The sequence below is a fragment of the Oncorhynchus clarkii genome, chromosome 7 (genome assembly GCF_045791955.1).
Source record: "Oncorhynchus clarkii lewisi isolate Uvic-CL-2024 chromosome 7, UVic_Ocla_1.0, whole genome shotgun sequence".
In the NCBI taxonomy this organism is placed as follows: domain Eukaryota; kingdom Metazoa; phylum Chordata; class Actinopteri; order Salmoniformes; family Salmonidae; genus Oncorhynchus; species Oncorhynchus clarkii.
This window is the reverse complement of record NC_092153.1, coordinates 38351131-38364152: the sequence shown is the minus strand read 5'-3', so window position 1 is coordinate 38364152 and position 13022 is coordinate 38351131. Positions and strand designations below refer to the sequence as shown.

Here is a 13022-nt window from a genome sequence, read left to right as displayed (position 1 = left end):
AACATTGGAGAAGCTTTACGCGCGTTGTTGGACCGCCCATTTCCGTCATTGGTTTATGAGTGGTACAAATTAATCAGATGGCAAAACTACTGTGCCCTCATTAAATAAGCCAATATCAATATTTTGGGATTTTAAACGTCCACTTAATTTGATTGTATTTGTTTCTTGTAACAAGCCTATTTTATCTTAGGCTGAAACACTTTATCGAAGGACTGCATTTATAAGTGTATGTTTTAAACACGTGCAATATTAACTATTAACGGTTTATTATAATCTATATTATTTAAATGCAGTAATGTTTCACTAAAGACATTAAAGCATGTAGAAAAACATGTCTACGCTAAATAGAAATGTGTGGGTTGATTTCATGCTCAATTAGATGGCATTCTATTTACAGATTATAGTTTAAGATCTTATTTCCAAAAAACGGAAACTTGTTTGGGTGCCAATGTTTACATTCAATAACTTTCTACCCAACCCGTTGAAGTGCATTATGCCAAAAGAAAGCATAAGACATTTTACACCAATAAGACAAATTGCCATGGTTGTAATGATACACTCTTAGAAAAACGGGTTCCAAAAGGGTTCTTTATCCCCATAGGGTTATCCAGAACGGCAGGCAGATTAACAGAAAACGTAGGTACAAATACACTGGGGGTAATGTAGAAAAATAGGAGACACCTTGTGGGGGGTTGAAACAATCACAAAACAGGTGAAACAGATCAGGGAGTGACATTTATGTGTAAGGCATAAGGTTCTAGAAATATTATTTTTATTATTCTTTGGAAGGCAAGAAGGGTTCTACATTGAACATTATCATATTTCCCAGCATGCGCTATGGCAGGGTGATTTTCCGAATTGTTTGTTTTGATATCTGTGTTTTTTGCATGTATATTGATTGGTTGATTCATATTATGCTAGACAAAGATACATAGCATAAATGTTTCTAAACGAATCCAATCTGTTAGTAGGTGGATTTATTGCACCCCTTACTGAGATGGTTGTTCGAGTTTATATGATTGAGGCAGTCTCAACAATTAGGTTTTTCAATCCTGGCAGTCATTCGGGAATTCAGGTTGTGGGTAATAAAAAAAATCACGCTTGTTTGGACATCCTATCTCTATTGATGGAAACTACATTTCCTGAAGCATTGAAGCTTTCCAGGCAATTGTGTAGAAAAGAGGTTCATTACTCAGAGCTTCATTATCAGTTCACAATGCACATTAATGACGTCTACTGATCAGCAATTAATAAAACGGTGAGTATCAGTTTCTTTTTTCTCCACTGATTTATCAAAACGTCATGGCGCGGCTGTAAAGTTGTTTGCTTTAATAGCCTACAATCAGTTGGATTCCATCTTACATCATGCTTCCCTGTTTTGCCTTCACATGGACTATTTTTCAAAATGGAATCTATAGCAGTGCACAAAGTGTGGTTCCACATAAAACCATTTTCAAAATAGTGTGCCTTCAACATGATTCAACTTAATACCCTCACATCCCTGAATTGTCCAAAGTTCCCTACTCTACCTGCTAAGCTACCAGTCAGGTGAAATGACATGTACAAAATCCTAACTATATTTATAGGTACGATATCCAGTAGAGGTTGGTGTTTGAAAGCAGCTTAATTGAAGAAAGCACCGGAACCACGGCGAGATCAGTGGGATCTCGCATTTTGCAACACACGGTTTCAAAAAGCATGTGATCAAACTAACCTTCCGACGTCATTGATGACAGACTTCTGATAAATTGATACACTCATTGGCGCACTGTTTCGAAGTTAGCTGCTTAGCAATTTCGATGCATGCCATGCAGCTCCAGTATCAAACGTAACATCACTACCTAACTCTGTCTGGATTCCAATAGGAATTAAACATCACATTGCAAGCCAGCACAATGTAACTTACAGGCCTGATGTGGCCTGTAAACCAGGAGTTTCCCATCACCACTGAGTTAGGGTATAACAAAGATAAAGGGGTTCTCGGTATATCCCTTCATAGAGGGTTATAGGAAGAACCTTTAGATAATAAAGTGGTTCTCTGTAGAACCCTGTAGATGTCCTGGAACCATTTACAGGGGGTTCTATGAAGAACCCTACATAGACGGTTCTAGGTAGAACTCTGCAAAGGTTTCTACCTAGCACCAAAAAGGGATCTCATATGAGCACAAACCTAAGAATCCTACATGGTTCTACTTAGCAACTTTTTTTCTAAGAGTATAAGTAGGCCTTTATAGTCGTTCCTAAATTATAAATAAATAAATGAGCAGTGTCCAATGGTCTTTAATCTAGAATCAATATGTTTATGATGGAAATAGTCCTGTGGAATCTTCGTTATACCCAAAACACCATCATGACTTTTGTAGGTTCTATTGCCTCTGATCTGGTGGATTCACTAAACACATGCTTCCTTTGTAAATTATGTCTGAGTGTTGGAGTGCCAATGGCCATCCATACATTTTAAAAACTAGCAATGTAAGGAATTAGAAATTATTAATATTTTTACTTTTGATACGTAAGCATATTTTAGCAATTATGTTTACTTTCAATACTTAAGAATATTTAAAACAAAATACTTTTAGACTTTTACTCAAGAAGTATTTTACTGGGTGACCTTCAATTTGACTTGAGTCTTTTTCCATTAAGCTACAGTGAGGGAAAAAGTATTTGATCCCCTGCTGATTTTGTACGTTTGCCCACTGACAAAGAAATGATCTGTCTATAATTTTAATGGTAGGTTTATTTGAGTGAGAGACAGAATAACAAAAAAATCCAGAAAAACGCATGTCAAAAATGTTGTTAATTGATTTGCATTTTAATGAGGGAAATAAGTATTTGACCCCCTCTCAATCAGAAAGATTTCTGGCTCCCAGGTGTCTTTTATACAGGTAATGAGCTGAGATTAGGAACACGCTCTTAAATGGAGTGCTCTTAATCTCAGCTCGTTACCTGTATTATAGACACCTGTCCACCTGTCCTGTCAATCAAGATTCCAAACTCTCCACCATGGCCAAGACCAAAGAGCTCTCCAAGGATGTCAGGGACAGGATTGTAGACCTACACAAGGCTGGAGTGGGCTACAAGACCATCGCCAAGCAGCTTGGTGAGAAGGTGACAACAGTTGGTGCGATTATTCGCAAATGGAAGAAACACAAAAGAACTGTCAACCTCCCTCTGCCTGGGGCTCCATGCAACAATTCACCTCGTGGAGTTGCAAAGATCATGAGAACGGTGAGAAATCAGCCCAGAACTACACGGAAGGATCTTGTCAATGATCTCAAGGCAGCTGGGACCATAGTCACCAAGAAAACAATTGGTGACACACTACGCCGTGAAGGACTGAAATCCTGCAGCGCCCACAAGGTCCCCCTGCTCAAGAAAGCACATATACATGCCCGTCTGAAGTTTGCCAATGAACATCTGAATGATTCAGAGGACAACTGGGTGAAAGTGTTGTGGTCAGATGAGGCCAAAATGGAGCTCTTTGGCATCAACTCAACTCGCCGTGTTTGGTGGAGGAGGCATGCTGCCTATGACCCCAAGAACATCATCCCCACCGTCAAACATGGAGGTGGAAACATTATGCTTTGGAGGTGTTTTTCTGCTAAGGGGACAGGACAACTTCACCGCATCAAAGGGACGATAGACGGGGCCATGTACCATCAAATCTTGGGTGAGAACCTCTTTCCCTCAGCCAGGGCATTGAAAATGGGTCATGGATGGGTATTCCAGCATGACAATGACCCAAAAACACACGGCCAAGTCAACAAAGGAGTGGCTCAAGAAGAAGCACATTAAGGTCCTGGAGTGGCCTAGCCAGTCTCCAGACCTTAATCCCATGGAAAATCTGTGGAGAGAGCTGAGTTGCCAAACGTCAGCCTCAAAACCTTAACGACTTGGAGAAGATCTGCAAAGAGGACTGGGACAAAATCCCTCCTGAGATGTGTGCAAACTTGGTGGCCAACTACAAGAAACGTCTGACCTCTGATTGCCAACAAGGGTTTTGCCACCAAGTACTAAGTCATGTTTTGCAGTGGGGTCAAATACTTTTCCCTTATTAAAATGCAAATCTATTTATAACATTTGACATACTTTTTTCTGGATTTTGTTGTTATTCTGTCTCTCACTGTTCAAATAAACCTACCATTAAAATGATAGATAATTTCTTTGTCAGTGGGCAAACGTACAGAATCAGCAGGGGATCAAATACTTTTTTCCCCTCACTGCATCTTTACATTAACTCAAGTATGACAATTGGATACTTTTTCCCCCCACTGTTTTCACCTTCTCCACTGAGGCTCCGTCGATGTGGATGGGGGCGTGCTCCCTCCGTTTCCTGAAGTCCATGATCAGCTCCATTGTTTTGTTGAGGGAGAGGTTATTTACCTGGCACCACTATTCCAGGGCTCTCACCTCCTCCCTGTACGCTGTCTAGTCGTTGTTGGTAATCAGGCCAACCACTGTCGTGTCTTCTGCAAACTTGACGATTGAGTTGGAGATGCGCATGGCCACGCAGTCATTGTTGAACAGGGTGTACAAGAAGGGGCTGAGCACACACCCTTGTGGGACCTCTCTGTTGAGGATCAGCGTAACAGGTGTTGTTGCCTACCTTCACCACCTGGGGGCGTCCCGTCAGGAAGTCCAGGACCCTGTTGCTCAGGGCGGTGTTCAGACCCAGGGCCATGAGCTTGTTAATAAGCTTGGAGGGTACTATGATGTTGAAGGCTGAGTTGAAGTCAATGAACAGCATTCTTACATAAGTATTCCTGATGTCCAGATGGGATAGGGCAGTGTGATGGCGATTGCGTCGTCGTGGATCTATTGGGGAGGTATGCAAATTGCAGTTGGTCTAGGGTGTCGGGTAAGGTGGAGGTGATATGATCCTTAACTAGCCTCAAAGCCCTTCATGATGACAGAAGTGAGTGCCATGGGGTGATAGTAATTTAGTTCAGTTACCGTCCTCATGAGCAGTGGTGACCTGCTTCGGCAACACTGTGTTTTCCTCTAAGCAGGCAAAGAGGGTGGTTTTCCCTTTATAACTGTTACTAATCCCTTTGGCCCGACAGTCTAGGGGGGGATGGTATCGAGACACGTAACATACATCATGCAAAGTGTAATAGTGACAAAGTAACGATGAGAACGAAATAACCACAGACAACTAATGTCTACCGTCAAACACTCAGGGTTTATTTGCAAACACACGGTAAAGGGGGGGCAGGGAAAAGGGACTGAGCTGGACCCAAGGAAAGAAACAAATATCCAAAAATACCCCTAAACTAGACTAGCCTACTTCCATACAGCTAACTAACTAACAAAAAATACAGTGGGTGGTCCACCCAGTTCTAACTACTGTTCTTAGACAAAGTAGTCCTACAGGTAGTGTATGCCCATGGGCAACTTGTCTTGGTTCCCCCTTTTCGCACCATCAAACACCATAACAAAAACAATACTCACAGGTGGGGACAAAGTGACATGTAGTTGCGAAAACAAAACCAGAGCCCTACCGAGAGATTGACAGAGAGATGGAACTACAAAGAGATCGAGCTTCTGAGAAAACAACTGATTGGGTTTTTAAACCAAGGGAAAGGAAATGTGATAGGGTAAGGGAAAATTAGGAAGTGTGTATTCTGATTGATGACTCTATGTTGACTGATTGGGGAATGATGATTGCCACCTGTGAGGGGAGAAGGAGAGAAAAGAAATACACACACACACAGGATACACACACATAATATCTGTATCCGTAACAATAACCCATTATTGTTTGGAGTCCCTGTCACATACAGTACCTGTCAAAAGTTTAGACACACCTACTCATTCAAGGGTTTTTGTTTATTTTTACTATTTTCTACATTGTAGAATAGTAGTGAAGACATCAACACTATGAAATAACACATATGGAATTATGTATAAACCAAAGAAAGTGCTAAAAAAAATCAAAATATATTTAACATTTTAGATACTTCAAAGTAGCCACTCTTTGCCTTGATGAAAGCTTTGCACATTCTTGGCATTCTCTCAACCAGCTTCGCCCGGAATGCTTTTCCAACAGTCTTGAAGGAGTTCCCACATATACTGAGCACTTGTTGGCTGCTTTTTCTTCACTCTGCGGTCCAACTCATCCCAAACCATCTCAATTGGGTTGAGGTCGGGTGATTGTGGAGACCACATAATCTGATGCAGCACTCCATCACTCTCCTTCTTGGTCAAATAGCACTTACACATCCTGGAGGCGTGTTTTGTTATGTTGAAAAATAAATGATAGTCCCACTAAACGTGAACAAGATGGGATGGCGTATCGCTGCAGAATGCTGTTGTAGCCATGCTGGTTAAGTGTGCCTTGCATTCCAAATAAATACTGACAGTGTCACCAGCAAAGCACCCCCACACATCACACCTCCTCCTCCATGCATCACGGTGGGAACCACACATGCGGAGATCATCCGTTCACCTACTCTGCATCTCACAAAGACACAGCGGTTGGAACCAAAAATGTCTAATTTGGACTCATCAGACCAAAGGACATATTTCCACTGGTCTAATTCCATTGCTCATGTTTCTTGGCCTAATCAAGTCTCTTCTTAATATTGGTGTCCTTTAGTAGTGGTTTCTTTGCAGCAATTCGACCATGAAGGCCTGATTCACTCAGTCGCCTCTGAACAGTTGATGTTGAGATGTGTCTGCTACTTGAACTCTGTGAAGCACTTATTTGGGCTGCAATTTCTGAGGCTGGTAAATCTAATGAACTTATCCTCTGCAGGAGAGGTAACTCTGGGGTCTTCCTTTCTGTGGCAGTCCTCATGAGAGCCAGTTTCATCATAGAGCTTAATGGTTTTTGTGACTGCACTTGATGAAACTTTCAAAGTTCTTGACATTTTCTATATTGACTGACCTTCATGTCATTTCTCTTTGCTTATTTGAGTTGTTCTTGCCATAATATGGACTTGGTCCTTTACCAAATAGGGCTATCTTATGTTTACCACCCCTACCTTGTCACAACACAAATTATTGACTCAAACGCATTAAGAAGGAAATAAATTCCACAAATTAACTTGTAACAAGGCACACCTGTTAATTGAAATGCCTTCCAGGTGACTACCTCATGAAGCTGGTTGAGAGAATGCCAAGAGTGTGCAAAGCTTTCATCAAGGCAAATGGTGGCTACTTTGAAGAATCTCAAATGTAATATGTATTTTGATTTGTTTAACACTTTTTTGGTTACTACATGATTCCATATGTGTTATTTCATAGTTTTGATGTCTTCACTATTATTCTACAATGTATAAAATATTAGAAATAAAGAAAAACCCTTGCGTGAGTAGGACAGTCCAAACCTTTGACTGGTACTGTATGTCTCATGTCTGAGCCGTTGAATTGCGATTCGACTTTGTGTCTGTACTGACATTTTGCCTGCTTGATTGCCTTTCAGAGGGCATAACTGGGCTGTTTGTGCACGTCCATGTTCACAGTCACCTTTCCGTGTTTAAATGGGGTGGTTTGTGCTTTTAGTTTTGTGCTAATGCTGCCAACTTTCCAGTGGCGACCCGTCATTCAGAGCCCCACCTGTTCAGCAATAATAAAAAAATACATGTTTTTTTTGTTGTTGCCTGTTTTGCATTAAAACATGTCACATAATGTATCAGTTTGCATACAATGTAAAAAAAAATATTAAAAAAATTGCCAGTGGATAATATTCAATGTTCTCTAGTTGCGCAATGATTGGCTCTGTGTTCTGTCACTCATGGGGACACTACTTCACCGCAAAATCTACAGGGAGAGCTTGAAAATTCAATTAAATTCATTAGAAGTGCCCATCCAAGAAGGCTCAAGGTCATTGGCCACATATAAATTTATGTCAAATTACTTTATATCTACCGTAGCTTGGATTAGACTGATCATGTCAACGTCATACTTTCAAAATCTTAGCTAGCAAGCTAGACAAGGAGTCATCATAAAAAAAAGGTATCCCGAGTGGCGTAGCAGTCTAAGGTACTGCATCTCAGTGCAAGAGGCGTCACTACAGTCCCTGGTTTGATTCCAGCCTGTATCACATCCGGTCGTGATTGTGAGTCCCATAGGGCGGCACACAATTGGCCCAGTGTTGTCTGGGTTTGGACCATCATTGTAAATAAGAATTTGTTCTTACCTAACTTGCCTAATTACATAAAGGTTTAATGTACATTTTTTATAAATCATCATGAATCAATTTGGCAATCTAAAAAAGAATTGAGGGAGTTTGCCCCACCAAGGTTTACATGCACCAAGATTCCACAGTAGGAACAACATCCTCTATGCATGTCCTGATGAACTCAGTCAATGTTATTCTCAGAGGCAACCTGGAGCATATCTTAGTCTGCGTGATCCTAACTGCCATATCATTGTTCCATTCAACCAAATTAAAGGATGTTTTATTAGATTTTTTTTACAGTTAAGTTATCTTCTGTTTTCTTTTCATTGTAAGACTAGCAGAGGACCTCTAATCGTGTATTCTTTGGGCCTCTTGTCCATGGGCAGGAAGGAGGTCAAGCAATTGTGGCAGTGATGGTCAAAGCTACAGTATCTCTGATCACTTTGTTTTGACTCTGTATTGGCTGAAGGGATGTAAACAGTGACCCCTTCTGGATCTGTGTCAGAATGGCTGCTTTCTCCAACTAGCCTGTGAAAATCCCTGTTTGACAAATGTTTTTGAAGCAAAATGTTTGTTTTCAACTAGGAATAGTTCATGGTTATTAAATGTAACTAGTTGGTAAAGAAATCACTCATAGAGATTGTTGGTTTAACATTACTCTCTGAGAGGAGTTTGTAGTTGTCTTTACCTGTCCTTTTTCCATGACCAGAATTGGACCAGCTGTCTATGACAGTATGAATGGGATGGGCGATGGTCAGTGTTGTGCAGTCTTTGAACTGTAGGGAGGTTGTAGATCATCTAAAAGAACACCAGAGGGGAGTGTGGACATGTGGTTTACTCTCCACTATTCAATGTTGGTAAAAGTTCAGTGTTTGGCTCTTCTTCAGCTTTAAAACATCCCTTAAAAGGTCCGCCTTTCAAATATCACAGTGGAATAAAAATGCATTTTAGTGTGAATTTGAAAATAAGCACTGTAGGCCTACTATTCATCCAAATACAGTTTTAATAGTAGATGTGGGAGACTGGGAGTTGCAATCGAGACAGCATTGGTTATAGAACCATGGGTCCAAAATAGTAGTTTCAGATACATATTACTAGCCAATACGTCCTTGGTTGATAGTTTGTCTGCATTCTTCACCGCAATGTCACTTAGGTTATGTAAACAAAAACATCACCTCTACTTCCTCTGGAATTAACAGAACAAGGGCTCTGAAAACGACTAATGCTGGTCTGCTCTTATATTTCTGGTTTTGGGATCAAAGTATACTGTCTAACTATGACTTCTGTAAACTCTCAGACTTTAGATCCGTGTTCTTCAGTCCTAGTCCCAGGAAACCCACAGGTATGCATGTGTTTGATCCAGCCAATGAGTACACTTGATTCAACTACACTGTTAGAAAAAAGGGTTTCAAAAGAACCATTGTTTTTGTTTCAATGTAGAACCATTTTGGGATCCTTGTAGAACCTTCTGTGGGAAGGGTTCTATGTGGAACCATAATGGTTCTACTTGGAACCAAAAGTGTTCTACCTGGAACCAACAAGGGTTCTTCAACGGGTTATTTTATGGGGACAACTGAAGAACCCTTTTAGGTTCTAGATAGCACCTTTTTTTCTAAGAGCGTAATCATGGGCTTCCTGATTAGTTGAATACATTGAACCAGCTGTGTTAGCACTGGGCTGAATATTTTTTTTCCATGAGTAAGTTCTGAATAAATGCATATGCCACACATAATAAATGATAAATGAAATAAATATGCAACATACATTAAATACATCATTATCTGTGCAAACTTTCATAATATACAATGCATACATTACAACAAGTCAGACCATGTGGGTCTTTTCAGGCTTGGGGTTGAAGACCAGTGCCGTAGCTCGCTTCACAGATGTGACCTCATTGCCCTGTGGTTAACCTGACCTTTATTAGTGTTTACACCCGACCTGCCCAGGTCCTGGGGTCACAGCCAGGAGGTGGATGGATGGCTATCCAGCTGAGTGTTTGGGCTATGGAAATGCTCTACGCAGCCAGGAGAAGATTCCAATCCCTTGATTTCGACCACCTAGCTAGGACTGCTGGACCACATTAAAAGTGTGTGAGGGACGCTGTGTGCGGGGAGTTTCCCGAAAGCAGTGGTCTGTGTCAGTATTGTATTTGCGTTTAGTCATGGGTGAAAAAGCTAAATATGGGAGAAATTAAAGTGCTACTTCAGCTACGGAGCTAACGCGAAACCTTTCAAGGGTGATGAACATGACACACACCTTCTAAAAATAAAAAGTCAAATAAAAAGTGGCAAAAATATGTTTCCTGGGGTGAGTTTCCTAAAGGCTTCGTAGCTAACAAGGACCTTAGCTATTCTCTACATGTTATTTCTTTCCATGATGCAAACGGATTGAGGCATTTAGGAAAGTCAGCCCGTGGAGAGAAATGTTATCCACAGGGACTTTTTATTTTAGGTATGGCTTGTTCATCCGCCTTGAAATTGACAATTGGAAAAACAGAACTGAATTTGTTCTGGAGTAAAAGATATACATCTCAGAGAAGCCATGAGCCAAATGCTGACCAAAGGGACCTCAAAGTGAGGTATGTTTCTATTCATCCACTTTCTCATGGAGCAGAGATTTCTACAGTTTAAAAAAAGTGTAGCCACTTCTTTTGACATTGGTCCCTGTGACAGCCACCACCCAGACAATAACGCCAAACAACATGCAGTGCATGTACTGAGGTGTTTAATAAATAACAATATCAACAACAAAACAACAACAACAACAACAAGTGATAAAGAAATGGTTGGTTTATATACTTGCAGTCCTCATAATCAATAATTTACTTTGTGCAGACGGCTAGGTGAGGGCTGTAGTGGGGCAGAGTCTCAGAGCACTCCAGTGGGTAGGTGGTGGGGGGTTGGGACTGCAGTACTGCAGTGACCACATGATAGTACCAAGTGGTCCTGTCGTCAGTACTGAAGTGACCACATGACCCTTGAGAGTACGGTCACTGTCGCCAGGACTTTCGGCTAAGCACACAGACACAGGCCACGTTGATGCGGATCAGTCTCCAGGCCACCAGGTTTTTGAAGGAAGTCAGCGCCCGCACAAAAGTGTGCGAGTTGGTGCAGTAGGAGTTCCAGTGTCGCCCATCGATGCCCAGGCAGCCAGTGCTGCCTCCCCGTGCGCCACGGCACGTGGTCTCAAAAAAGTACTGCTTCTTCTTCACGCTGTTAATGTTCACGTCCGGGAGCACCTCCACCTCGTTGCCAGATATATCCGTGGCCTTGGTCTTGTTGCCTACCCAGACGCTGATGCTCTCACACACAGAATACACCCCCCGGTGCTTCGGCTGACCAACCCTGCGCCTTGCCCTGCTGGCCCCGGACCCCTGGCGTCCCATGGGCTCAGTGTCGGGCGGCTGGGCACTGAAGAGAACGCGGGGCGAGCGGTAGCGTCGCTTGGTGAACAGTTTGGGATCCACGGTGGGGGCAGAGTTAGGGGTCCTTTTGGGGGCAGGGCCTTGCTGCTGAGCGGAGACCGGGGGGCAGAAGTCCTCTCCCATGGTGGCCACTGCCTGGGCACTGACCATGAGGAGCAGGACCAGCATGGACGACCTCATGGACTCACACACCTGGCGGGATCAAACACACACACACAGACATCAACATCAGGGATCAAATACACGCACAGACATCAACATTAGGGATCAAATCCTGTTCAAGAATTGTAGAAACTGACTTTGGATTCCCGCTTCATCCATCATAGAGCATACAGACAGGTGGTTTCAAAATAGGTGAGGGACTTTGTCCTATTCGTCCATAGAGAAAGGTAGTTTGAGGATTATAATGTGTGACACTTGTTAGAGTGTGGGCTCAGTGTGATAGCAGTACTGTGCAGGGATGGAGAGATACAACAACAGCTGTGTCGTTGTCAGGTTACTGGTAATGGCAGCTCGCACAATATGCTTTACACAATACACACTGTGCAGCAAGAAAAACATGTTTACTCTTGTGGTGGGTGTGGAAAAAAATTGAATCACCTTTTATTTGTCCCATGCGCCGAATACAATAAAACATTTCACTGCTTACGTATGAGGCCCAAAGCAACAATGTGGGTTAAAAAAATATGGATAAGAATAAGAAATAAAAGTATAAAGTAATTAAAGAGCAGCAGTAAAATAGCAATAGTGAGAATATATACAGGGGGATACCAGTACAGTCTAGGTTCGTTAATTATGTACATATAGGTAGAGTTATTAAAGTGACTATGCGTAGATGATAACAACAGAGAAGCAGCGGTGTAAAAAAGGGAGGGGCAAAGCAAATAGTCAGGGTAACCATTTGATTAGATGTTCAGGAGTCTTATGGCTTGGGGGTAGAAGCTGTTTCATAGAAGCCTCTTGGACTTCGACTTGGCACTCCGGTACCGCTTGTCGTGCGGGAGCAGAGAGAACAGTCTATGACTAGGGGGGCTGGAGTCTTTGACAATATTTAGGTCCTTCCTCTGACACTGCCTTGTATAGAGGTCCTGTCCCGGATGGCAAGAAGCTTGGCCCCAGTGATGTACTGGGCCGTTCGCACTGCCCTCTGTAGTGCCTTGTGGTCGGAGGCCGATTAGTTGCCATACGAGGCAGTGATGCAATCAGTCAGGATGCTCTCGATGGTGCAGCTGTAGAACCTTTTGAGGATCTGAGGACCCATGCCAAATCTTTTCAGTCTCCTGAGGGGAATAGGTTTTATCGTGCCCTCTTGGTGTGCTTGGACCATGTTAGTTTGTTGGTGATGTGGACACCAAGGAACTTGAAGCTATCAACCTGCTCCACTGCAGCCCCTTTGATGAGAATGGGGGTGTGCTCAGTCTCTTTTTCCCTGTAGTCCACAATCCTCTCCTTTGTTTTGATCACGTTGAG

At 42.3% G+C, this 13022-nt stretch overlaps 1 protein-coding gene across 1 annotated transcript; it reads right to left on the bottom strand.

The window, feature by feature from the left end:
- Positions 1–11117: 11117 nt before the first annotated feature.
- On the bottom strand, positions 11118–11732 carry LOC139414223 (nerve growth factor-like). The gene has a single exon (XM_071162116.1). The coding sequence runs from the start codon at positions 11730–11732 to the stop codon at positions 11118–11120; it is 615 nt and encodes a 204-aa protein (XP_071018217.1).
- Between the last annotated feature and the right edge of the window lie 1290 nt (positions 11733–13022).

Bases quoted from the DNA above. Each gene is read 5' to 3' on its own strand.
- LOC139414223 (XM_071162116.1), bottom strand. From the start codon at position 11,732: ATGAGGTCGTCCATGCTGGTCCTGCTCCTCATGGTCAGTGCCCAGGCA.